Below are 27,837 nucleotides of genomic sequence, written 5' to 3' on the forward strand. Positions count from 1 at the left end.
CAACCTCTGACTCCTAAGCCTAGGCTGTTTCCACTGAGCCACATCACTTCTCCAATATCATTATACCAGACGCATTCTCTACGCACAACAAACTTACAGACTACAGGGGGAGGCAGACATTAATATAAATAAATTACAGATATATACATAAGGGCTGTGGGGCTGGGAGGGGTTGAATTAAGGGAGTAAGTCAGGGTGAAGCAGAAGGGAGTGGGAGAAGAGGAAAGGAGAGCTTAGAGAAGGCTTATGGAGTGTGGAGCAGCACATATATATTTTGGCCCATTCAGTTTTATCTTTTGATTACTCTAAATTCTTTTCTATTTATCACTCCTATTAGAGTGTGTTCTTGTGTTCGTTGCGGTGCCCCATGTGGGCCGGGGATTTGTCACTGGCCGTTTTGTACTTTTCAAGTATTCAGTACAGTGCATCTGCTCCAAGGGGGTGCTCAATAAATAGTACATTTTATGGTATTTGTTGAGTGCTTACTTTGTGCTGGACACTGTACTAAGCACTGGGGTAGATACAAGCTAATCATGTTGAACTCTGGCCGTGTCCCACATGGGGCTCGCAGTCTAAATCCTCATTTTACAGGTGAGGTAATTGAGGCCCAGAGAAGTTGGAACTTGCTCAAGGTCACACAACAGAGAAGTGGCATAGCCAGGATTAGAACCCAGGTCCTCTGATTCCCAGGCCTGGGCTCTATCCACAAGGCCATGCTGCTTCTCTACCACTATACTACTAGAGATCTCTTGTCACTTTCCCACAGCTCTGTGTGCTTTTCTGATTTATCATTTATCTTCAGAATCCATCTTTTCAGTGACAGAAGTGCAGATTTGCTTGCTTTCTAGGAATTTGACTGAGATCATTATCTTCGTGTGATTTTTGACATTTCCCCCAGTACATTATTACTAGTCCCGAGTATAGGACATGCCCCTTAGGTTGGTCATTTGTAGAGAGCATCATCACCCCGAAAAGAATATACTGAAATTCCATTTTTGCAGGACGTGCATGTACTGGGATGGGAAAAATGAGTCCTGTGGATTTCTGCATGTTTAGTAATCTTTAGAACAGAATTGAGGGAATTCCAGGAACCCACATAGTCATTGGGTTCCACATAGTCACTAACACCAGCTGTGTCTTCCCTGCAACTCACGGCCTTAAGGCATCCAGATAAAATTCACGCATCTTCTTCCCCAACCAACCAAGACAACCAAATTTCGACTTTTGTAGGAACAACTGTCGGAACAACAAGAATTGCCCTCTGGGATTGTTTCCTGCAGATGGGAAAGTTAGTCCAAACATTGAGAGCATTCTATTCAATAAGTGGTGAAATAGATGTGGATGAATCAAGAGTGGATTTACTGAGTGCTTACTGTGTGCAAAGCAGTGTACTAAGCACTTGGGAGAGTACAATATAACAACAGACACATTCCTACCCACAATGAGCTCACAGCCAGAGGGGAAGATGGACATTAATATGAATAAATAAATGGATAAATAAATACAGATATATACATATGTGCTGTGGGGATGGAAGGGAAGATGAATGAAGGAGTAAGAGCATTGTAGAAGGCAGTGGGAGAAGAGGAGAGGAGGGCTTAGTCAGGGAAGGCTTCTTGGAGGAGTTGGGCCTTCAATAAGGTTTTGAAGTGGGGGAGAGCAATTATCTGTCTGATAGGAGAAGGGAGGGCATTCTAGGCCAGAGGTAGGATGTGGGCGAGAGGTCAGCGGCAAGATAGATGAGATAGAGGTACAGTGAGAAGGTGAGCATGAGTGGAACGAAATATGTGGGCTGGGTTTTGCTAGGAAAATAACGAGGTGAATTAAGAGGGGCCAAGGTGATTAAGTGCTTTTTATCCACTGATGAGGAGTTTCTCTTTGATGTGGAGGTGGATGGGCAACCACTGGAGCTTTTTGAGGAGTGGGGAAACTTGGTCTGAACGTTTTTGAAGGAAAATGATTGGGGCAGCAGAATAAGTCAGATAAGTCAGGTCCTTTGGCATAGCAGTCTTTCTCATGTTGCTTTTTTGTTTTCTTTGATGCAGACCTTTGATGTCACCAACGTCATCGGGGACGTCAACCTGATAGAGCTCCGTTTCCAGTCGGCGATTTCCTATGCCGCCCAAAAGAGCAGGGCTCATGCTGGCTACCGCGTGCCCCCAGAGTGTCCACCCCCTGTGCAGAAAGGGGAATGCCATGTTAACTTTGTCCGGAAGGTAATGCTCTCAGTCTCAGACCCTTCTTGGGCTTTCATCCTGGGACCTGGAAGCTCCAGTGACATTTCACTGCTGGGAGCTGGTTTGGCTGCAGTGCAACCTCCACATCAAGCAAAAACTCCTCACTGTTGGCTTCAAAGCTCTCCGTCACCCTGTTCCCTCCTACCTCACTTCCCTTCTCTCCTACATCTCAGCCTGCACACTCTGCTTCTCTGGTGCTAAACTTCTCACTTGCCTCTTTCTCGCCTGTCCCGCTGTAGACCTCTGGCCCACGTCCTACCTCTCCAGATCCTACCTCTGGCTTGGAATGCCCTCCGTCCTCAAACCTGCTAAACAGTCACACTTGCCCCCTTCAGAGCCCTACTGAAGGCTCCCCTCCAAGAGGCCTTCTCAGACTAAGCCCCCCTTTTCCTCAGCTCTCCATCCCCTCCACATCACCCCAACTCTCTCCCTTTGCTCTACCCCCCTTCCCTGCTCCACAGCACTTGTGTATATATGTACATATGTATAATTCTATTTATATTATTACCTGTTTACTTGTTTTGATGTGTATATATCTATAATTCTGTTTATATTTATGCTGTTGATTCCTGTTTACTTGTTTTGATGTGTATATATCTATAATTCTATTTATTTATAATTCTATTTATATTGATGCTGTTGATTCCTGTTTACTTGTTTTGATGTCTCTCTCCACGCTTCTAGACTGTGAATCTGTTGTGGGGAGAAGCAGCGTGGCTCAGTGGAAAGAGCACGGGCTTTGGAGTCAGGGCTCATGAGTTCGAATCCTAGCTCTGCCACTTGTCGGCTGTGTGACTGTGGGCAAGTCACTTAACTTCTCTGTGCCTCAGTTCCCTCATCTGTAAAATGGGGATTAAGACTGTGAGCCCCACGTAGGACAACCTGATTCCCCTATGTCTACCCCAGCGCTTAGAACAGTGCTCGGCACATAGTAAGCGCTTAACAAATACCAACATTATTATTATTATTATTGTCTCTCTCTGATGCTGAATTGTTCTTTCCAAGTGCTTAGTACAGTGTTCTGCACACAGTAAGCGCTCAATAAATACGATTGAATTCATTCAGTCGTATTTATTGAGCGCTTACTGTGTGCAGAGGATTGTACTCAGTGCTTGGGAGTGTACAATACAACAGTAAACATTCACAATCCCTGCCCACAGTGAGATTACAGTCTGGGGGGGGAGATAGACATCAATACGAATAAATGTCAGATATGTACATAAGTGCTCTGGGGCTGGGAGTGGGAAAGAGCAAAGGGAGCGGAAGAAAATGGGAGAAGAGGAAAAGGGGGCTTAGTCTGGGAAGGCCTCTTGGAGGAGATGTGCCTTCAATAAGGCTTTAAAGGGGAGGCGAGTAGTTGTCTGTCAGATTTAAGGAGGGAGGGTGTTTCAGGCCAGAGGCAGGACATAGGCAAGGAGTCGGCGGTGAGACAGGTGAGATCGAAGCACATGGAAAAGGTTAGCTCTAGAAGAGCGAAGTATGCGGGCTGGGTTGTAGAAGGAGAGTAATAATAATAATGTTGGTATTTGTTAAGTGCTTACTATGTACAGACCACTGTTCTAAGCACTGGGATAGATACAGGGTAATCGGGTTGTCCCATGTGGGGCTCACAGTAAATCCCCATTTTACAGATGAGGTAACTGAGGCCCAGAGAAGTGAAGTGACTTGCCCACAGTCACACAGCTGACAAGTGGCAGAGCCGGGATTTGAACCCATGACCTCTGACTCCCAAGCCCGGGCTCTTTCCACTGAGCCACACTGCTTCTCGTATTGAGTAGTGAAGTGAGATAGGAGGGGCAAGGTGGTGGACTGCTTTAAAGCCAATGATGAGGAGTTTTTCTTTGATGTGGAGGTGGATGGGCAACCACTGGAGTTTTTTGAGGAGGGGGTGACATGTTGTCCTGGGGACGGGTTCATTTGGCAATCGGCTTGGCGAGGAAGAGAGAGAGAGAGATCAACCGGGTATGGAATGCCTGAGTTCTATACAAAGTTTATTCCACGAGGAGAATTGAATTACTTGATTATTTAGATGCAGCCAATTGAACTTCCCTTTTGGGAGGAATATGATTATTTGGTGATATTAGAGCTTCCCTAATGGGAGGAATATACTCGTATGTTACTCGCACGTGGCAGACACCCAGGTCTCACTCAGGCGAAATTCACTTACGGGTTGTTCGCACGTGATGAGGCGGCTAGCTCTAATCCACAAGTACTTCCCACTCGGGAGGAATCCACTTACGCGTGATAGGCCCATGGTGAAGTGCCTGGCTTCCAGCCCCCGAATGTTCAGCAGGACGGGACATTCACCCATCCCACGGCTCCTCACTCGGCGCGGGCAGAGCGGGCTTCTCACGCTCTGGACAGAGGCGACCTGCAGCCGACTGCTGCAAGTCTTGATCCTATGCACAGAAGGTTAGGGACTGCAGGTATGTATCACCTGTTCTCTTAGGCCATTCCAGCCTCCAGCCTCAGTTTACCCAATCTCTGCCCTCTCCCTTGCTCCATTCCTAATCTGATTGGCACGGAGATGAGGGGCACCTTCTGTATTCTGGGTTGGGCTGTCAATCTAGCAGTTTTGGTTGTGGGCGCATTATCCCACCCTCACTTCCGAGTTCCGCCTGCTGGCTCAGGAGGTCACGAGATAGCATTTGACCTTGAAGATGGTCAGTACCCCAGAGTCACCTTGGGACACATGTCCTGAACGTTTTTGCGGAAAAATGATCTGGGTAGCAGAGTGAAGAATGGACTGGAGTTGGGGGAGACAGGTGGCTGGGAAGTCAGCAAGGAGGCCAATGCAGAAATCCAGGAGAGATCGGGTGAGTGATTATATTAACAGGTTAGAGTGTGGATGGAGAGGAAAAGGTGGAATTTAGCGATGTTGTGAAGGTGGGACTGACAGCATTTAGTGATGGATTGAATATTAATCATATTTTTTGAATGCTTACTGTGTGCCAAGTACTGTACTAAGTGTTTGGGAGAATACAGAAGCAGTGTGGCCTAGTGGATAGAGCATGGGCCTGGGAGTCGGGAGGTCCTACGTTCTAATCCCGCCTGTGCCACTTGTCTGCTGGGTGACCTTGGACAAGTCGCTTCACTTCTCTGTGCCTCAGTTACCTTGTCGGTAGAATGGGGGTTTACGACTGCGAGCCCGATGTGGGACAGGGACTGTGTCCAACCGATTTGCCGGTATTCCCCCCCAGCACTTAGTACACTGTCTATCACATTGTAAGTGCTTAACAAATGCCATTATTTTTAGAATTGTTATTATTATTATAGTCCCACAGAGTTGGTAGACACGTTCGCTCTCCACAGTGAGGTGCACTCTTGGAAGGACGATAGGTATTAACATAAATAAACTACAGCTCAGTTCATAAGTGCTGTGGGGCTGAAGGAGAGGTGAGTAAAGAGAACAAATCCAGGTGCAAGGGCAACTCAGAAGGGAGAGGGAGAAGAGGAAATGAGGGCCAATTCGGGGAGCCTTTTGAAAGAGATGTGTTTTTAATAAGGTTTTGAAGGTGGGGAGAGTGATCGTCTGTTATATATGAAGAGGAAGGACATTGCAGCCCAAAGGCAGGGCATGGGCAAGAGGTTGGCAGCTAGACTGAGCTCGAAGTAGAGTGAGTAGTTTGGCATTAGAGGACTGAAATGTGTGGAGTGGACAGGAGAGCAGAGAGGTAAAGTACGAGGGGGTAAGATGATTGGGTGCTTTAAATCCGATGGTAAGGAATTTCCATTTGATGCGGCGGTGAATGGGCAACCGCTGGAGGTTATTGAGGAGTGGGGAAATGTGGACTGAATGTTTTTGAAGAAAAATGATCAGGGCAGCAGGTTGAAGTATGGACGGGAGTTGGGAGAGACAGGAGGCAGGGAGGACAGCAAGGTGGCTGATGTAATAGTCAAAGTGTGCTAGCATAAATGGTTGGATTAACATGGTAGAGGTTTGGATGGAGAGGAAAAGGTGGATTTTAGTGGTATTGGTGAAGATTGAATTGACAGGATTTAGTGAGATTGAATATGTGGGTTGAATGAGAGAGATGATTCGAGGATAACGGCAAGGTTATGGGCTTTTGAAACAGGAAGGATGGGGGTGGTGTCTACAGTGAGGGGAAAATCAGGGAGAAAACAGGGTTTGGGGGGGAGGATAAGGAGTTCAGTTTTAGACATGTTAAGTTTGAGGTGTCGGTGGGACATCAAGGGAGAGTCGTGCAGACAGAAGGGGCAGAGAAGGCTTTCTAAAAATTGGTACAGTTTTGAGAGGGCAATTAGAGTCCTTGTTTTTTTCCTTAATATTTTTTTTTCTTTTCTGAGTGTCATGTGGGGAAGAGGACAACCTAAGCAGTAGAAGAAAAATAGGCAGTTTATGCAGCCTTGCAGATCACCCCAAGCATTCCTCAGGCCCATAAAATCTTTCTCAGGCTGTAAAATTTAATAGTAATAGTATAGAAGTAATATATGCAGACCACTGTACTAAGAGCTGGGAGAAAATGCATAGTTGGGAATTGACCACGGTTCCTGGCCTCAAGGGGCTCACAGGCTGAGTTTAAGTAGGGAAAAGGGATTGGAGACGGATACAAGAGGACTGATGGAACATTGACCCACAACATTAACCAAATGACAGAATTGGCTCCACGTCTTGGAGGTCACGGAAGAGTCCGAGAGCACGCGGGAGCGAGCCAGAAGTGGGGACCCTCGAGTGCGGGAGGGAAGGTGGCGGTGACATGCTGCTTTTCTTGGCAGTGATGGAAGAGTCCGAGAGGGCGCCGGAGCAGCTTTTATCCCCGGCCTGGAGGGCGTGGACCAAGCCGGGAGCGGGGCTCTCGGGGACAGGAGGGAAGGCAGAGACAGTTACATGCTGCTTTTCTCGGCAGCGATGGAATAGCGTCTATTTGTGTGCCTACAATTACTTTCCTTCCCTGTCATTTAGTCGTATCAGTCCATCTCCTGCAGTTCCCCATATGGGTAGACAGTTTCCACAAAGCACAGTTTTTTCCCAGGAACTTGACAGGAGAAGCAGAATTTAGCCCTCATTTTGGGCTGACTTCTGTTCAGTTCTGTGTCCCCTTCTATTCTCCATCTACACCCACTCTCTTGGAGAACTCATTTGCTCCCGTGGCTTCAAGTACCACCCCTGTGTGGATGATATCCGATTCTACATCTCCAGCCCTGATCTCTCTCCCTCTCTGCAGTCTCGCATTTCCTCCTGCCTTCAAGACATCTCTACTTGGCTGTCCTCCTGTTACCTCAGGCTTAACGTGTCCAAAATAGAACTCCTTATCTTCCCACCCAAAACCCCGTCCTTCATCTGACTTTCCCATCACTGTAGATGGAACTGCTATCCTTCCTGACTCCCAAGCCCGTAAACTTGGCGTTATCCATGACTCCTCTCTTCCATTCAACCCACATATTCAGTCCATTGCTAAACCTCTCAGTTTGACCTTCAAAACTTCGTTAAAATCTGTCCTTTCCTCCATCCAAACTGCTACCAAGTTAATCCAGTCACTTCTCCTATCCCTCCTATCCCTCTCAGCCTCCTTGCTGACCTCCCAGCTTCCTGTCTCTGCCCACTCCAGACCATACTTGACTCTGCTGCCTGGATCATTTTTCTGATAAACGTTCAGGCCACGTTTCCCCACTCCTCAAGAACCTCCAATGGTCATCCACCCACCTCTGCATCAAACAGAAACTCCTTACCATTGCTTGAAAGCATTCAATCACCTCATCTCTTACCTCACCTCCCCACTCTGCTGTTACATCCCAGCCCGCACTCTTCGTTCCTCTAATGCTAGCCTTCTCACTATTCCTCGATCTCATCTGTCTTGCTGATGACCTCTCGTGCATATCCTGCCACTGTCCTGGAACGCCCTCCCTCCTCAAATCCAACAGACAATTACTCTTCCCCCACTTCAGTAAGGCCCATTTCCTCCAAGAGGCCTTCCTGACTAAGCCCTCTTTTTCTTTTCTTCAGATCCCTTCTGCATCACCTTGACTTGTTCATCTAGCCCCACAGCATTTATGTACATATCTGTATTTATTTATTTTAATGTCTGACTCCTCCTCTTGACTATAAGCTTTTTGTGGGCAGCGAATGTGTTTATTATGTTGTTACATTATGCTCCCCCAAGCGCTTATTACAGTGTTCTGCATGTGGTAAAGTGCTCAATAGAAACAGTTGTTTGATTGACATAGGTGAGTGAGGGATTTTTTTGGGGCCTGGAGCTTGGAGTTGCCGGGTAGACTTTTATGACTTGATTTTGGCTCTTCTCAGCCCCAAACCTTTAACTGTTTTTTGCCCTGCTTGTTGGAAGCCCGGTGTGTACATGAGAAACAGCGTGGCTTAGTGGAAAGAACATGGGCTTGGGAGTCAGAGGTCATGGGTTCTAATCCCGGCTTCGTCACGTCAGCTGTGTGGCCTTTGGCAAGTCACATAACTTCTCTGTGCCTCAGTTCCCTCATCTGTAAAATGGGGAGCCCTACGTGGGACAACCTGCTTACCTTGTATCTACCCCAGCGCTTAGAAAAGTGTGTGGGACATAGTAAGCGCTTAAACAAATAACAACATTATTATTATCACAGGGCTGGAAATTCAGCCAAAGAACTCTTTTGGGGGTAAGAGCACTGACTTTACTCCCACAGCTTGAAACATATAGGGGGCTTCAGCTTCCACGAGCTCAGGGAATTGGCCCCGAGGGGCTTGTATCACGTGAGTCTGAGCCAATTTGCCTTGCTGATTTAATATGATTCTTACGGGGTAATTTTAACAGGAACAACTGGCCTCAGGGTTCATTGTGAGGTTGCAGATGCATCTTGCCAAAACATTCTTCAGTCGAGTGGGAACTGTAGGTGTCTCTAGAATATACCGGTAGCGTCATCAGCTAAAGAAATCCCAGTACTCATTCATTTCTGAGGTGCCGATGAACATGGGCCGCGGAGGTCATTTATAAAGCACACACAGTGCCCAGAAGGGATGAAAAGTTAGAGAGGGTTCTTGGCTCGTGGAAGTCTTTATCCTTCTCCGTTACACCCAGCTGTTAGAGGGCTTGGGGTAATGCCAAGGGGTTACCATCTTGGCAGGAAAAGGCACATAGGGACAAATCGAGAAGCAACTCAGCCTAACGGAGAGGGCACGGGCCTGGGACCTGGGTTCTAATCCCTGCTCTGCCCCTTACCTGCTGGGTCGCCTTGGGCAAGTCACTCCACTTCTCTGATCCTCGGTTTCCTGTAAAATGGGGATTCAGTATCTGTTCTCCCGCTTACTTAGACTGTGATCCCCCTGTTGGGTCTGCATATACTGTATCTGCCCCATCACTTATGTGGTGCTTGGCACGTAGTGCTTAATAAATACTAAGATTATTAAATCCCATCCTTTGAACTTAGCAATCTTTTTCTGAAGCTTAGAGTTTTGGCCTTAAGGACATGATTTTTGATTAAAAGCCTGAAGGGTGCTCTTTTATCTGTTGCCTATCTTTGGCCCCTTAGCTTGATAGCACATCGATTTTTTTTCGCTCTCCTCTAACTACATCCCTCCGCTCTTCAAAATCCTCTTAAAAGACTCCTCCTCCTAGAGACATTCACTGCTGAATTCCCCCACCTTCCTGATCATGCCATCAGATTAACCTCCTGCATTTGTCATTTATTTAACCGCTAATTTGTGTTTTGCACTGTAGCTGTTCTCTTGTTCTTTTACCTAGTAATTATTTGGAAGTTTGGGTCCTCTTGACTTCCCCATTTGATTGTAAGGTCTTTGAAGGACTTCATCTGTATGCTCCCTAATACCTTCTTCAGTGCTCTGCACACAGGCTCTTACCAATTATGACTGATGATGAAAAGAAAGAATGGATGAACATGGTTATTTTCATCACCAGCGGGGCTGTCTCTAGTGGGAGGCAGTATGGTCTATGGAAAGAGTCACGAGACCTAGGTTCTAATCTTGGCTCTTGTCACTTGCCTGCCGCGTGACCTTGGGCAAGTCAATCAATCAGTCGTATTTATTGAGTGCTCACTGAGTGCAGAACACTATACTGAGCAGTTGGGAGAGTACAGTTTAAGGGAGTTAGTAGACACATTCCCTGCCTATGAGGAGCTTACAATCTAGAAGGGGAAGACATATGTTCATATAAATAAATAAATTACCAATATGTACCTAAGTGCTGTAGGGTTCATTCAGACATTCAGTCATAATTATCAAGAGCTTATTATGTGCAGAGTACTTTAATAAGCACTTGGGAGAGTACCATACAAGAATAAAGTCACATTCCCTGCCCACAGAGGGTTTACAGTCTAGAATGGGGGAGACAGACATTAATACAAATATAAAATTAAAGATATGTACAAAAAGTTGTGGGGCTGGGAGGGGGAAAGAACAAAGGGAGAAAGTTGGGGAGTTGTAGAAGGCATTGGGAGAAGAAGAAAGGGGGGCTTAGGGAAGGCATCTTGGAGGCGTTGTGCCTTCAGTAAGACTTTGAAGGAGGGGAGAGTAATTGCCCTTTGGATTTGAGGAAGGGAGGGTGTTGCAGGCCAGAGGCAGGACATGGACAAGGGGTCAGCGGTGAGATAGACGAGATCGAGGCAGAATGAGAAGATTCACATTAGAGGAGTCAATTGTGTGGATTGGGTTGTGGTACGAGAGATGAGTTGAGGATAACGCCAAGGTTACGGACTTGTGAGCCGGAGGATGGTGCCATCTACAGTTGTCACTTAATTCCTCTGTGCTTCGATTCTCTCATCTGTAAAATGGGAAATAAATGCCTGCCTTATCTCCTACTTAGATTATTAACCCCATGTGTGACCAGGGACGGTGTGTGATCTGATTATCCGGTCTCTACTCCAGGGTTTAGTACAGTATGTGGCAAAAACCACAATTATAGTAGGGCCCAGGGGTCAGGGCAAGTCATTTGACACCCGGCTGTTGGCTCAGAGGGTAGCCTATGGAAATCAATTTAAAAAACTGGGATGTCTTTCCAATGGAGTGGTTCCATCACCCTTCCTCCTCCTCCTCCCTCTCCCCCACCCCAGTTCAGCCTTTCAGTTCATTCATTCTAGAGATGATTTGATCCTTCCTTGATTGCCTCCGTCACCCTCTGACATGGGACAGTGCCCTTTAGGTGAGAGATCTGGGCAATTACCCCAATTCACCTTGCCCTAGGATTGGTCCTGATCACCAATATGGTGCTTACTGCATATGCGCAGAACACAGCATTAGGTGGGTGGAGAAAGACAGAAGAATGGTAAGACATCGACCCTGCCCTTGAAGGAGCCTACAATCTAAGCTTTCCCCTGAAGGCTTAAATATGTGGGTTGGGAGTGAAATGCAATTTCCCCCCTTCTTTCTTTCTGAAATTAGTCACATACCATAGTTATCAATCAATCAATCAATGGTATTTATTTAGCACTTATTATCTGCAGAGCACTGTTCTAAGTGCTTGGGAGAGTACAGTACAAAGGAATTAGCAAACATGTACCCTGCCCATAATAAGCTTACAATCTAGGGGGAGGAAGCTGACATTAATATGAATAATTTACAATAAATTATTTAAAGATATGTATGTAAGTGCTGTGGGGTAGGGGCTGGGATGAATATCTAAATGTCCAAAGGTCAGTGATCCAACTGCATAAACAATGCAGAAGGGAGAGTGAACTGGGGAAATAAGGGCTTAAGCAGGGAAGGCCTCTTGGAGATGATGTGACCTTAATTATTCTTTGAAAGTGGAGAGGGTGGTGATCTGGTGTTTATGGAGGAGGAGAAAGTTCCAGGCTAGGGGAAGGATTTGGGAAAGGGGTCGGCAGCAAGATAGTAGCGACAGGGAGTAAGCTGGCCCCAGAGAAGCAGAGTGTGCGGGCTGGGCTGTAGTCGGAGATTAGTGAGGTGAGATAGGATGGGGTGACTGAGTGCTTTAAATCTGATGATAAGGAGTTTAAATTTTATGTGGCGATAGATGGACTGCCTTTGGAAGTTCTTGAGGATTGGGGAGACATGGACTGGACATTTTTACTGTTAGGTGATGTATGCAGCAGAGGCTGGAAATAGTAGATGCAATAGTCAGAGAGGGATAGGATGAGTGCTTGGATCAACATGGTAGTGGTTTGGATGGAGAGGAAAGGGTGGATTTTAGCAATGTTGTGAACCTAGAACCGACAGGATTTGGTGACAGATTGAATATGTAGGTGGAATGAAAAAGGTCCGTCGAGGACAAGGCCAAGGTTATGGGCTTGTGAGACGAAGGGGATAATAGTGTGGTCTACAGTGATGGGAAATACAGGGGGAGGACAGGGTTTGGGTGGGAAGATATGGAGTTCAGTTTTAGACATGTTTAATTTGAGGTGTCAACAGGACATCCAAGTAGATATGTCTTGAAGGCAGGAGGAAATGTGAGATTGCAGGGAAGGAGAGAGGTTGGCGTGGTAGATTTAGATTTGGGAATCATCTGCATAGAGATAGTAATTGAAGCCATGGGAGTTAATGAATTCTCCCAAGAGAGTGGCTGGAAAAAGAGACTAGAAGGAGACCTAGAACTGAGCCTTGAGGGACCCCGTACTGTCAGAGGGTGAGAGGCAAAGGAGGAGCCAGCAAAAGAGACTGAGAAGGAGCCGTCAGAGATAAAGAGGAGAACCAAGAGAGGACATTGGCAGTGAATCCAAGGTTGGATAAAGTTTCAAGGAGAAGAGCGTGGTCTACAGTGTCAAAAGTGGCTGCGAGGTCTAGGAGGATTAGGATGGAGTAGAGGCTTTCAGATTTGGTGAGAAGGAGGTCATCGGTTACCTTAGAGAGGGCTGTTTCTGTGGAGTGAAGGGGCAGAAGCCAGATTGGAGGGGTTCTAGGAGAGAATTGGAGGATAGGAAGTGGAGGCAGGGTGGAAACAACTCTCTCAGAGGTTTGGAGAGAAATGGTAGGAGGGAGATAGGGTGATAATTGGAGGGAATTGGTGGGGTTAAGGGAGGGTTTTTATTAGGATAGGGGATACATAAACATTTTTGAAAGCAGTGACGAAGAAGCCGTTAGAGAGTGAACAGTTGAAGATAGCAGTCAAGGAGGGAAGAAGGGAGGGGGCGAGTGTTTTAAAAAGGGTTGAAGGGTTGGGGATACATAAACATTTTTGAAAGCAGTGACGAAGAAGCCGTTGGAGTGTGAACAGTTGAAGATAGCAGTTAAGGAGGGAAGAAAGGAGGGGGCGAGTGTTTTAAAAAGGGTTGAAGGGTTGGGGTCAGAAGCACAGGTGGAGAGGTTAGATTCAGAGAGAAGATGAGAGATTTCATTTTGAGTGACTGCAGGGAATATAGGAAGAGTTGAGTAGTGGGGAGGAGGAGGGGGGATTGGAGAGGAACAGGGGAGATTTTAGGGAGCTCACATCAGATGGATTCAGTTTTCCCCAGGTCACTGGGGGAAAGAGATGATGGGGATGGGGGGGACAGGAGGTAGGAGTTAATTGTCTGGAGCGGCTAGTGGGGTCAGAGGGTATGGGAGTGAATGAGGAAGCAGAAGTAGTGTCGTCGGGCAGTGGAGAGGGCCGAACTGAAGAAGATAAGAACAAATTTAAGGGGGACAAAGTCAGAGAGAGAGAGAGAGGCTGGATTTCCTCCAACAGCCCTCTGCAGCTCAGGCACAGGAGAGGAGGAAGAGTACTGTGGAGTTGATCCAGGGTTGTGGGTTAGTGGTACGAGACTGGCGGAAGGGCAGAGGAGTAAGAGAGTTCATTTCGGTGGAGTTGAGAGTGTCAGGAGAAGGTAGTTTGGGTATGGAGACAAAATGCCTGTAAAATACTGGAGAACGGAAGTCTCTGTGTAGGGGGAAAGGACAGATTTACTGGGAATTGGTGTATGGGAAAGCAAGCAGGTGAGGAGGATGTTTGTGGATATAGGAACTTCAGAATCAATGAGGGTGGAGATTATACAGTTACTGGAGATTATAAAGGCAAGTGTGTGTCCAAATTGGTGAATGTGTGAGGTGGGGTAGAGCAGGAGGTCCTTGGAGTAGAGGAGTGAGAGGAGGTGAACAGTCGAAGGATCCCTGGGGACATTAATTGAATATTGAAGTCCCTGAGGACCAACGTAGGGAGGGAGAATGGGAGGAATGGGAGAAAGGGATCAAAATGGTTCAGAAAGTTGGAGATGGGGCTTGAGAGGGGCAGTTGCTGACTGTGCCTAGTAGTTGGAGTGGGTGGTAGAGGCAGATGATTTGGGCTTCAAAGGAAGAGAAAGAAAGGGATGGGGGAAGTGGGATGGTGTGAAAGTGGCATGGGAGAATGAGAAGGAAGCCAGCTCCTCCCCTTTCCCAGGATTCTGAGGGAGTGGGAGAAGATGAGGCACCTCCCCCCCCCACCCCCAGAGAGTGGCAGGGGAAGTTGTCATTTGGGGAGAGCCAGGTTTTAGTGATGGTGAAGAGGACAGGTCGATGATGGAAGAAAGCTTCACCATAATAGATCAGGGCTTCCACAGGCCACACTTCGCTGAGACTGTAGGAAGGGTGCATGGGTTGGGGATGGGGTAGGAAGGAGTTGAATTGGGGGTGAGTTGGTGAGGGCCAGTGCGGTGGGAAGGAGGATGAGGGTTGGAGCTGGGACAGGATGACAGGGATGGGAAGGCACAAGGGGAGGGGAGGCGTTGGATGGGAATGCACTGAGGGGGGCTGGCCTTGGGGGCGGGGGATGAGGGTTGTTGGGCTCACAGGGCAGGGGAGGGGAGATGTTGGGACGAGGGCCTAAGAGAAAGAAAGTTCAGAGCTGCAGCAGCCCATCTCTAGACCAAGTGACCCGCGACTCAGCCGCTCCCAGCTGGGGGAGAATCCACAAGTTCCGAACTGCCATTCGGGAGTCATTAAAGCCTCTGCGTGGGTGTGAATGGACAAGCAGTTCTAGCGGTCCGTAGTTATTAATGGGTGACTGTTGATATGCTATCTCCCTCGTGAGTCGCTGTCCTACTTGTTTGGCGGGCATGTGTGCGGAGGGGTGGGGGATGGTGGGGTGAGGCACTGGCGGTTCCTTCCTCCTGCAGTCCCTAGTCCCCAGGGCACAGACTGGGGGAGGGAAGAATGAGGGTGCTGGGGTCCACTCCCTCAGTGTAGGTCTAAACCCCTAGTGTAAAGAGGGGAGAGGTCAAGAAGGACTGGGGTCTCTTAATAATAATAATAATAATAATTGTATTTGTTAAGCACTTACTATGTGCCAAGCACTGTTTTAAGCTCTGGGGAAGATGCAAGGTAATCAGGTTGTCCCACATGGGGCTCACAGTCTTAATCCCCATTTTACAGATGAGATAACTGAGGCCCAGAGAAGTTCAATGACTTGCCCAAAGTCACACAGCTGATCCCTCTGGGCAGTCCCAGGCCTGCAGGGGGCAGGGCTTGGGGGGGCAGGTGATGACCTTCCTCTTAGCTCAGTCCTCAGGCACCCATGGGCAGTGGGTGACCCTTCCCCTCAGGTGCGATCCTAGACCTCTGGGATGAAGGGAGGGGTAGTGGTGCTTAGCATCCCTTCCCTCCGATCCCAGGTTCCCTGCGGTGAAGGGAGAGGCAGGAGGGGGTGGCGGAGACCTTCTCTTGCCTGTTTTTCTTCTATTTTTTGGCCTGTCACTTGCTGAGCAGGCACTGGGGTGGTCGGTAGCCCTCCTTTCAACCTTAAGCCTCCTTTGTGAGGGGCACTGGATGGGGAAGGGCATGGGGGGAGCTGGAGATCCTCCTCTTATTTTAGTTTTTGCCTCCTGATTTACCGAGTGGGCTCTGGGGTGGATGGCGGCCCTTCTCTCTGGCACAGTTTTAGGGGGTGGAACCAAGGGCTCGGCGTCCCTTCCCTCGGAGAGATTCTAGATCGCGGGTCAGGCGATCTAGGGAAACCCTCTCTTTGCTTCAATTTTCGGCCCCGTCTTGCCAAGTGGGTGATCACGGCCCTCCTCTCTGGTATCATTTTAGGCCTCTGAGATGAAGAGAAGGGGGTGGAGGGCTCAGGGACCCTTCCTCCTGGCATGCTTCTAGACCCCCTGAAAGCGGGGAGGAGGCAGCGACTCTTCCCCTTGCGCCTGGCTCTGGAGGGGCTGCCCCGCCTTGGGTCTCTGGTACTGATGCTGCTGTCTTTCACAGTCCGACCGCCATTCCTGCCTTCGTGCACCTTTTATGCCCTGTTATGTAGGGAATTAACAGTAGAATTCACTGGGCACTTCCTGTGTGCAAAGCACTGAATAGAACCCTTGGAAAAATGCGATAATATTAGTATCCCAGAACTCTGCCATCAAGGAGCTTACCACAGAGTTGCAGTGTGGCCTAGTGCAAAGATCACAGGCCTGGGAGTCAGGAGGCCTGGGTTCTAATCCTGGCACTGCCCCCTTGTCTCTTTGTGACTTGGGGCAAATCGCATGACTTCTGGGCCTCAGTGTCCTCTGTTAAATGGGGATTTAAATATCTGAACTCCCTTCTTTTTAGATGTGCGCCCCGTATGGGATAGGGACTGTGTCTAATCTGCGCTTTACGTGGTAGTTGGCACAAAGTTGCCACTTAGCAAATACCAGAGTTAATATCTAAAGGGAATCAAGAGAGTTTTGCTGAAAGTGAGAATCCGGCCTAGGGTAGTGGTTGGGGCAGTTTGTCACACCCTGATATATAGTCAGCCCTTTCCTCAATTTTAGTTTGTTAGTTACCTTTTCTTTTTTTTTCTGAGAGTTGCTAGATTATCCAGTTCTACGGTTCACGGTTATAAATCCAGGAAATTAAAGCTTTCCAAATTGTGTAACACTGGAAGAGATATGTTGTCTCCACTTAGAAATCAATGTTGGAAAAAAGAGGTACATGAACAGCTGTAGACTTATTATAGTGCTGGAATGGCTGCGGGTGACTTTTAGACCATGTCGGACTGTATAACTTAATCCGAGAAGGCTTGTGGAAGTACCCTTTTTTTTCTCTCTGAAAGGAATTAAGCAGTCATGCTTAAAGGTTATTCAATAAAATACTCAAAGTGATTTTCATTCCAGACTCGTGAGTGCTGCATGGAATGGAGAATTTGAACATGAACCAATTTAAACATGGTGATGCTGTATAGCTATTTTGGCTCCCTCTTTTCCCCTGTAATAGAACGCTGTTTATTCATGCCTCGGGATAAATATCCAGTGCAGGGTTGGGGGGTTGGGGGGGGCGAAGAAAAGCCTCAGTCTTTATGGAAACAGAGTTGTCAAAACCAAAATTTCCCAATTTGGATAGGGGTCAGTTGCCTTGGCGGGTTTCTGTCATCTAGTTGGAAATGAGCGAGCCTGTTAATTCAATTTAAAACCAAAAAAACCCCCAAAACAAAGAAGAAACCCTCTTTTCAGGCTAAACGGTTTTCTAAGAACTGGATGTCCCTGCCATTGAACTTGATGTGCCAGGGTTGGTGTCCCAGAAGGAATCCTTGCAACTCGATCAGTCAGTGGATTTCCAGTTAACAGAGGGCTCTCTAGCCCAGCATCGAGTCTGCCTTGCCTCTAGTTTGTCAGTTTCTAAATTTAGAAATGAGGGTCCTTGCAGAAATCGGGACAGAGGGCTGCGGAACTGTCAGTTGTCGAACTCGAGGTTGTGCTCCCAAAGAACCTTCTGTTATAGAAAACTGCATTGCAGTACTCACATGTGACTGATGTTTGTATAAACCATTCAGTGGTATTTGTTAAGAGCTTATTTTGTGGGAAGCACATAGTGAGCACATATCGATAGGACTCAGTCAGATCTGACCCAGTAGTCCCTACCCGACATGGGGCTCACAGTCTCAGGCGGCAGGAGAACAGTCATTTAGATCCTCATTTAACAGTTGAGGAAATTGAGGCCCAGTGAATTTAAGTGACTTGCCCAAGATCAAATAGCAATCGGCAGAGCCGGCATTAGAAGCTAAGTGTCCTGACTCCCTATTCTGTACTCTTTCCACCGGCCCACGCTGAAATCCTTGTATTCGGACAGACCCATATTGTGGGGAAAATGCCTCAGATTCCTTAACAGCTTCTAACTAAAATATATAATGAAAATTCCCTTAATGGCAGAATTGACTATATTTGTAGTAAGGGAAGTGGAAAGTGGTAGAGCCAGGTTTCTCAAACTACTTGGGAATACAGTACCCCGAATTTCTGGGTTTAAAAACAATCTTTGCATTTAAATGTTATAACAATCCAAAATAGGAACAGAGATAATTCAGGATGGAGGGAAGGTAACAGCTGGATTTTTATTTGATTAGCTCCAATTAAGAAACCCAAACAAACTGTAAACTATGGTACAACTCGAGTTTTTCATTGGGACATTCAAGTTATATACAGAAAACATGTGACTTAAAAACATAAACCCTGTTTAAGAAAAACTACATGCCCAGAATTCATTCATTCATTCATTCAGTAGTATTTATTGAGTGCTTACTATGTGCAGAGCGCTGTACTAAGCGCTTGGAATGTACAATCTGGCAACAGATAGAGACAATCCCTGCCCAGTAATGGGCTCACAGTCTAAACGAGGGAGACAGCAAAGTGAAATAGAACAAAACAAAACAAGACAACATCATCAAGATAAATGGAATCATGGAGATATACACCCCATTAACAAAATAAATTGGGTAATAAATAGTATATACAAATATACACAGTGCTGAGGGGAGGGGAAGGGGGAAGAGCAGAGGGTGGGGGGAGGAGAGGAGGAGCAGAGGGAAAGGAGCTCAGTTTGGGAAGGCCTCCTGGAGGAGGTGAGCTCTCAGTAGGGCTTTGAAGAGGGGAAGAGAGTTAGTTTGGTTAGTTAGTCCAAATATTAATTTTTTGTTTTTTGGGATTGCAGGAGCAGTGTTCATTTAGCTGGGACTGGGGTCCTGCCTTTCCCACTCAAGGCATCTGGAAGGATGTTAGGATAGAAGCTTACAATATTTGCAACCTGAAGTACTTGACTTTTACTCCCTTTTACGGTAAGCCAAGAGAATGTTCTATCTTGTTTTCTTCACTGGATGTCCAGACCAATACTTATTATGACTTTGTACTTTTATAGTGATGAACATTCTCTAACCTTCCCGTCTCCTTATCCTTATCCCTACTCATTCGTCGATGAAGAGCTAGCTGACAGTTTTTGTTTCTCGTCTGGAGACCTGAAGTTTTAAGCCTCTTGCTCTAGGCCATGTGAAGACTTGTAAATGGAGGTAGATCTGTCAGTATTTGTTTAGCACCTACTATATAGAAGGGCTGGGGATGATGATGATGGCATTTGTTAAACGCTTACTATGTGTTAAGCACCGTTCTAAGCTTCTAAACTCTGGGGTAGGTACAAGGTAATCAGGTTGTCCCACGTGGGATTTACAATCTTAGTCCACATTTTACAGGTGAGGTAACTGAGCCCCAGGGAAGTTAAGTGACTTGCCCAAAGTCACACAGCTGATAAATGGCAGAGCCGGGATTAGAACCCACAACCTCTGACTCTCAAGCTCGAACTCTTTCCACTAAGCCACGAAAACAGTAAGGGAGTAAACAGTAGGTTTACAGTTAGGATCGGTTTCCCAAATCAGAACTATCAGGCTTACATTTCTACTTCAGGCTAGGTGTCAGAGCTGCTTTCTAAAGAGATGGCTTCCTCTCCATCCAAACTGCTACCTTGCTGGTACAAGCTCTCATACTATCCCAACTGGATTATTGCATCAGCCTCCTTTCTGATCCGCCATCCTCCAGTCTCTCCCCGCTCCAGTCTGTTCTTCATTCCACTGCCGGGATCATCTTTCTACAGAAACATGATGTCACTCTCCTCCTCAAAAACCTCCAGTGGTTGCCTATCAACCTTCGCATGCAACAAAAACTCCTCACTCTTGGCTTCAAACTATCCATCCCCTGGTCCCCTCCTACGTCACCTCCCTTCTCTCCTTCTCCAGCCCACCCCCTACACTCCACTCCTCTGCCGCTAACCTCCTTACGGTGCCTCATTCTTGCCTCTCCCGCTGTCGACCCCTGGCCCATGTCCTACCGCTGACCTGGAATGCCCTCCCTCCTCACAGCTGCTAAACTAACTCTTCCCCTCTTCAAAGCCTTACTGAGAGCTCACTTCCTCCAGGAGGCCTTCCCAGTCTGAGCCCTCCCTTTTCTTCTGCCCCTCCTCCCCTCTCCATTCCCCCTACTCCCTCCCTCTGCTCTACCCCCTTCCCCTCCCCACAGCACTTGTGTATATTTGTAAATGTTATTTATTGCTCTACTTATCTTGATGATACTGATGCTGACTACTTGTTTTGTTGTCTGTCTCCTCCTTTAAGACTGTGAGCCTGTTCTTGGGCAAGGATTGTCTCTATCTGTTGCCAAATTGTACATTCCAAGTGCTTAGTACTGTGATCTGCACACAGTAAGCGCTCAATAAATACGATTGAATGAATGAATGAATTACATGTGGATCTTAGGCTTTCAGGTTCCATATCTGAGAATCCCATGAAATCACCCTTTTGCTTTTCCTTGCCTTACCACATTTAAAGGTGAATTTATTTAGGATATTGTCAGTGTCTTGAGAGCAAGGCTTTTTTTTTCTGTTTTTCAGAAAGAAATAAGGGGAAGTAGGGGAATGAGGTCGTCCTCGCTTTCTTAAGTGTGGATGGCTACTGCAAACCTAATGAAGTGCTGTGATTGAGAGCCAAAGAGCAGGGTTGGTGATAATAACTGTACAAGGGTTGATCGCCTCAAGGAGCAGATTATTAGGGTGATGTTTCTTTCTTGATCTGCTAGCTACATTTTATTTTTGACTTTCCTGGGCCCAGTAATGGTTGTGGTAACTGTCCCCTACACTCTTTTTAACAGGAGTTCAAAAGTTAACACAACCAGGAAAGGCTATGGGTTACCTGGTGTTGTCCTTTCCAACCTCTATCTGTGAATAAAGATATTGTAGTGAACTAAAAATGGAAGCGGGCAGTCATTGGATAGCTTAAGATTTCCAGAAATAGCCTTGCGCCGGAGCCAGAGGGAGCTGGAAGATCTGCAGAAAGCGTTTGTGCTGAGGAGCGGGGCAGAGCCGTCTCGGCCAGCTGTTGGACTCTTGGCTCGCGTCCACACCCGCCAGACCAACATTCTCACCTGGAACTGGGGTCCAGCGTTCCCTAAGGATCGGTTCTGGAAGAGAATAAGCAAACAGTGAGTCAGCAGGACAATCCCTCTAGTCACTTGCCACATGACTGTAGCATTTGACGAACACACACTCCCCCACTCATTCTTTCCCTTCCCCCGTCTCTTTCTTTTCCTCCTCCCCACTCTTCCCCTTAGTCCCGCCTCTCTTCCCCCCTCCTCATCGTCAGTGGTATTTATTGAGCGCTTACTGTGTGCAGAGCAGCGTGGCTCAGTGGAAAGAGCACGGGCTTGGGAGTCAGAGGTCATGAGTTCGAATCCCGCCTCTGCCACTTGTCAGCTGTGTGACTGTGGGCAAGTCACTTAACTTCTCTGTGCCTCAGTGACCCCATCTGTAAAATGGGGATTAACTGTGAGCCTCACGTGGGACAACCTGATGACCCTGTATCTACCCCAGTGCTTAGAACAGTGCTCTGCACATAGTAAGCGCTTAACAAATACCAACATTATTATTAACATTATTAACTAAACATTTGGGAGAGTATAGTGCAATAGAGTTGGTAAGCACGTTCCCTGCCCCACATCTCCTGGGAGTCCAACAGTTAGGATCCTTCTTGGCATTCAGAGCTGCAGAAGGCTTCAGGTTCACAGGGCTATGAACAGGGCCAGGATTAGAACCTAGGTCTCCTGACTCCCCGTATTGCAGCCAATTGCGTGTTCACCCAGCCCACCACCTTCATGATTTGTAGACTTCTCTCGTGACTTTCTCACTCTTCCTTTGTCCAGCCTATCCTCAGACACATAGTCTGCTCCTTCCACCACGGAGGTCATCTTGGTGACCTTCTCTGTAACATCTCCATCTCTGGTCAATCTTGAGATGTGGTGCACGTAACTTCCCAGTAGTCCCGTGGTGTGCTTACCGATGGCAGAACACTTTTGGTTTGGTTCTCCTATCACTGTTGAGGAGATCACTCAGTCAGTCAATCAGTGGTAGTTCATTCATCCATTCAATCGTAATTCATTCATCCAGTCATATTTATTGAGCGCTTACTGTGTGCAAAGCACTGTACTGAGTGCTTGGGAGAGTACAGTACAACAGACGGACACATTCCTGCCTACAACAAGTTCCCAGTCTTGTTGTTGAGCTCTTACTCTGTGCAGAGGTAGGAAGAGCACTGAAAGCTATCTGGGGAGACAGGAATAGAGCTGGTGGGAAATAGTTTGTCTGATAAAGAACAATGTTCTTCCCTCAGATGGGAATAAGTGAAAAGACCTTGGCTGTTGGTATTTGGCTATTGGGAGAGAACTTGTTGTTTAAAAACAGTTTAATGAGACATCTGGAAAATGCACTCTTATGTCAGAGGTCCTTGGCAGAATGATGAATAAGAATTGAGGTATTTGTTGAGATTGTACTATGTGCCAAGCACTGAACTGGTGCTGGGGTAGATAAGTGAAACGGACACAAGTTCTGTCCCATGTGGTGCTCACAGACTAAGGTGGAGGGAGAACGAGTGTCTTAGCCCCATTTTTACAAATGAAGAAACTGGCGCATAGAGGAGTTAAGTGACCCGTGTAAGGTTATATAACAGGCAAATGATGGAACTGCGATTAGAACCCAGGTTTCCTGGCTCCCATGCTGCCTCCCAAAGACAGAACAGACAGGACAGAAGCAGAAGACAAATAGGAATCAGTTATATGTCCATTTCAAAAGGAAAAGATCATCTGCCTACTTTTTTTGTTTACTTTGTTTTATGTTTTGTGTAGTGGTCTGCAAAAACAAAATCAGACCATGGTCCTGGGAGTCAAAGGTTCTAATCCCGGCTTTGCTCCTTGCCTGACTTGTGACCTTGAGCAGATCACTTTTCTGGTCCTCGATTTTCTCACCCACAAAATGGGGATTCAATCTTACTCTCTTCTACCTAGACTGTGAGCCCCATTTTGGACAGGTACTGCATCCAGCTTGATTATCTTGTGTTTATCCCAGTGCTTAGTACACTTCTTGGGACATAGCATACCATAATTATTATTATTGCCAATAATCAGTCTCTTCAGTACAGTGGCAGAGGCGAGGTCAGGCAGGAGTGATTTGTGAAACTTTAGCCTTGGCTTCTGGGATGGTACCTTTATGAATGAGTCCTCTTCTAAGTCAGAGAGGTGGTTTGTGGCTGGTGCAGAAAGCTCCAAGGCAAGAAAAAGCAGTGTCCCTTAAGTGGACCTCAGGGTCTGGGAGAAAAATCTTGAGGTCCATCAAGTGCAGGAGCATTTCTGCTAACACTGGTTGGGTTCTAGACAACGCCCCAGAGAAGTTCTGGGAAGTTCTGTAATCTTCAGCCATGTCTCCGTATAACTCTGATTACGTGATCCTGGTGTATGGTGTTTAAAAATCATTTCCAAATGTGATCTTCATATTTGAAGAAGACCCCATTGATGGTGAAGTTCACCCCTTTGAGTTCATTTATATTTATCGAGCGCTTACTGTGTGCAAAGCACTGGACTCAGTGCTTGGGAGAGTACAGTACAACAATAAACAGACGCAGTCTCTGCCCAGAACGAGCTTACAGTCTAAAGGCAAAGAGACAGGCATTAATATAAATAAATTACAGGTATGTACATAAGTGTTGTGGGCCTGGGAGGGGAGAAGAACTAAAGGAGCAAGTCAATGCGACGCAGAAGGGAATGGGAGAAGAGGAAAGGGGGCTTAATCAGGGAAGGCCTCCTGGAGGAGATGTGCCTTCAATAAGGCTTTGAAGGTGGGGAGAGCAAATATCCGTCGAATTTGAGGAGGGAGGGCGTTCTAGACCAGAGGCAGGACGTGGGCGAAGGGTCAGTGGCGAGATGGAGGCACAGTGAGAAGGTTAGCATTACTGGAGTGAAGTGTGTGGGCTGGGTTGCAGGAAAGTAGCGAGGTGAGGAAGGAGGGGCCAAGGTAATGGTGAGGAGTTAAATGGTGAGGAGTTTTTGTTTGATGTAGAGTGGATGGGCAACAACAGGAGTTTTTTGAGGAGCCAGGTGACGTCTTGAACGTTTTTGTAGAAAAATGATCTGGGCAGCAGAGTGCAGTAGGGACTGGAGTGGGGAGAGGCAGGAGGCTGGAAGGTCTGCAATGGGGCTGATTTGGTAATCCAGGCGGGATAGGATGAGTGACTGTATTTACGGGGTAGCAGTTTGGATGGAGAGGAAAGGGCAGATTTTAGCAATGTTGTGAAGGTGGGGCCGACAGGATTTAGTGATTTATTGAATATGTGGGTTGAATGAGAAAGAGGGGTCATGAATAATGCCAAGGTTACGGGTTTGTGCAACGGGAAGGATGGAGGTGCTGTCTACAGTAATGGGAAAGTCAGAGGGAGGACAGGGTTTGGTAGGAAGATGAGGAATTCGGTTTTGGACATCTTAAGTTTGAGGTGACATGACGACATCCCAGTATAGATGTCTTGAAAGCAGGAGAAATGTGAGCCTGCAGAGAGGGAAAGAGATCAGGGCTAGAGATTGTAGATTTGGGAATCATCTGCATAGAAGTGGTAATTGAAACCAGGGGAGCCAATGACTGCTCCGCGGGAATGGGTGTAGATGGAGAAGAGAAAGGAACCCAGATTTGAATCTTGAGGGACTCCCTCAGTTAAGGGGTGGGAGTCAGATGATGAGCCCACGAAAGAGACAGAGTGAGTGGCCGGAGGGATAGGAGGAAAATCTAGGAGAAGACAGAGTCAGTGAAGCCAAGGTTGGATAATATTTCCAGGAGAAGGGGGTGGTCGACAGTGTGGAAGGCAGCCGAGGGTAGAGGAGGATTAGAATGGAATAGAGGCCATTGAATTTGGTAAGAAGGTGATCATTTGTGGCCTTTGTGAGGGCGCATTGTGTAGAGGGAAGGGGACGGAAACCAGATTGGAGGAGGTCAGGAGAGAATTGAAGAAGAACTTGAGACATTGGGTGTAGACAGTTCACTCAAGGAGTTTGGAGGGGAATGGTAGGAGGGAGATGGGGTGATAACTGGAGGGAGCTGTGGGATATACATGTTTGAAAGCCATGGAGAAGAAGTCGTTGGAGAGTGAGCAGTTGAAGATGGTGGTAAGGGAGGGAAGAAGAAAGGGAGCAAGTGTTTTGATAAGGTGTGAAAGGTTGGGGTTAGATTCACAGGTGGAGTAAGTGGGTTTTGAGAGAAGGAAGATCCCCTCTTGAGATACCACTGTGATAGATTGGAGAGTTGAATGTGCAGGAGGAGGGAGGGACTGGAAAGGAACAGGGGAGATTTTACGGAGATCATACATAATGGTTTCAATTTTCTCAAAGTATGTGACCAGGTAAGGGCAAGAGATTGGGGGGTGGTTGAGGAGGGAGTTAAGCATCTGGAACTGTTGGTGAGACTAATGGTCGTGGGTGTCAATAAGGATAGAGAAATAATTTTGCCAGACAGAGGAAATAGAGTTAAAGCATGCAATGATGAAGATGAGGCTGGCCTGACATCTAGATTTCCGCCGTCAGTGCTCTGCGGCTTGTGTACAATAGAGAAGGAAGTGGGCTACGGAGGTGATCCAGGGATGCAGGTTAGTGGTATATTTGAAGGGACAGGGGAGCGAGTGAGTCGAGTTCGGTAGAGTGGTGTTGAGTGTGTCGATTTGGTCATCGAGAGGAGGAATGGTATGGAGGCTAAGTGGGGCATGATAAAAATGTTGGTATTTGTTAAGCGCTTACTATGTGCAGAGCACTGTTCTAAGCGCTGGGGGAGATACAGGGTCATCAGGTTGTCCCATGTGAGGCTCACAGTTAGTCCCATTTTACAGATGAGGTAACTGAGGCACAGAGAAGTTAAGTGACTTGCCCACAGTCACACAGCTGGCAAGTGGCACAGCTGGGATTCAAACTCATGACCTCTGACTCCCAAGCCCAGGCTCTTTCCACTAAGCCATGCTGCTGATTTGACAAAATTGGACGGGGTCAAAAGATCGGCGGTCTGCGTGGAAGAACAGGACATATTTGCAAGGAGGAGGTGTGTGGGCGAGAAGGCAAGTGAGAAGGTTGTGGTCAGTGGGATTTGGTGAGGGTAGAGATTGTACAGTGACTAGAGATGGTGAGATCAAGTGAGTGTCCAAGTAGGTGAGTTGGTGAGTCCCCAAGTATCAATGTAGGGATGGAGAAAGATGGAATATGAGAGAGAGCAAAATGGTTCAAAAAGCTGGAGGTGGGGCTTGGTGAGGCAGTAAATGACTGTGACTAGTATCTGGAGTTGGGTAAGAAGTGGATGGGGGCTTCGAAGGAAGGGAAAGAAAGGGATGGGGAGGTGGAATGGTGCGGAAGTGGCACCGGGGAACAAGAAGGAAGCCGATTCCTCCCCCTTCCCCAGTGTGTCTGGGGGAATGGTTGAAGATGAGGCCCTCTCTAGAGAGAGCAGCTGGGGAAGCTGTGTCACCTGGGGAGAGCTAGGTTTCAGTGATGGCAAGGAGAAACAGTGAACAGGTAAAGCAAGAAGGGAAGCTTTCTCATGATGGAACGGGCGTTCTGCGGCCTACACTTGGCTGAGGCTGTGGCCAGGGTGGAGGGCAGGGTACAGAGGGAGAGGATGGTATGGAGAGTGAGGAGGGGGATGGGAGTGAGCCGATACGTTGGCGCTGAGAAGAGGGGACAGGGATGGGTTGACTGGAGGGCTGGGACGGGGTTCATGGGGAGGTCAGGGAAGTTTAAGGGTTGTAGATGAGGTTATCAACTGCAATAACTGCCTAATCGGGTGGTTTCCTGAGTGAATTGTTGAACTGTGTGTGGGTCCTTGAGAGTGAAGAGGTGAGAGTTTAAATGTGTGTCCCTGGTAAGGCTTAGTTTGCCAGGAAAGCCACAAGGTCAGAAGAAGCTTTTGTTTTACCCTCAGTGAGTCAGAGAACATGTGAATAGCATTTGACTCTTATCTGCCCCGCTTTGTTTTCTTTCCACCCTCTCTTTTTACCGATAGTGAGCCTTGCCAGGGAATGGAGACTTCTGATAGAGTCTATTTTTGACGTCGTGAGTGCAGAGCCGTTTGGTGGTCAAGTGACTGTGAACATGCCTCAGCTACAGACCCAGCAGACTTACGACATTCAGCTCCGCCCCAGGGAAACCAGTGTGGAGCTGCTCTTGAATGTCAACAAGGTGAGGGGAGCCGGTGGGGTGGAGGCCTGTCCATATTTATAATTTATTCTCTGTCTCCCTTCCATTCTAAACTCCTTGTGGGCAGGGAAGGTTTCTACTAACTCTGTTATATGGTACTCGTCCAAGCGTTTAGAACAGTACTTCACACACACAAATCGCTCAATAGCTACCATTGATCCCTAGCTGCCAAATGATTTATTTTTGGTTTCAAAGGCTGGCGAAGGTGATGCCCCTTCAGGTTTGTTTTCTTCCCCTTTACATCACACCTTCATGGAGATAGGGGAATTGTGCTCTTGCTCCAAATGGATCCTATTGGATCCTATGGATCCTTCAAAGATTAGCAAGAGATGGAGGTAGTGTGAAGAATTTAACAGTCTCTGTATATGGATTCAGAAAACACAATTATCTCTTTAGTTTCCTGTGGCATTGGAGACATGAGCCTCAGTGACTGGAAGATGGGCTGGAAGTATTTTTTTTTTTTTTAAAGAAA

At 47.2% G+C, this 27,837-nt stretch overlaps 1 protein-coding gene across 1 annotated transcript in view; it reads left to right on the plus strand.

The window, feature by feature from the left end:
* The window catches only part of MANBA (mannosidase beta), a 127,923-nt gene that overhangs the window by 20,542 nt on the left and 79,544 nt on the right, over window positions 1–27,837 (plus strand). The window contains exons 5-7 of the mRNA XM_029076539.2: window positions 2,046–2,216; window positions 18,994–19,117; window positions 27,172–27,347. Coding sequence (XP_028932372.1) covers window positions 2,046–2,216; window positions 18,994–19,117; window positions 27,172–27,347 — 471 coding nt within the window. The remainder of the gene's footprint in view (window positions 1–2,045; window positions 2,217–18,993; window positions 19,118–27,171; window positions 27,348–27,837) is intronic.

This window comes from Ornithorhynchus anatinus, chromosome 12 (genome assembly GCF_004115215.2).
Source record: "Ornithorhynchus anatinus isolate Pmale09 chromosome 12, mOrnAna1.pri.v4, whole genome shotgun sequence".
Lineage (NCBI taxonomy): Eukaryota > Metazoa > Chordata > Mammalia > Monotremata > Ornithorhynchidae > Ornithorhynchus > Ornithorhynchus anatinus.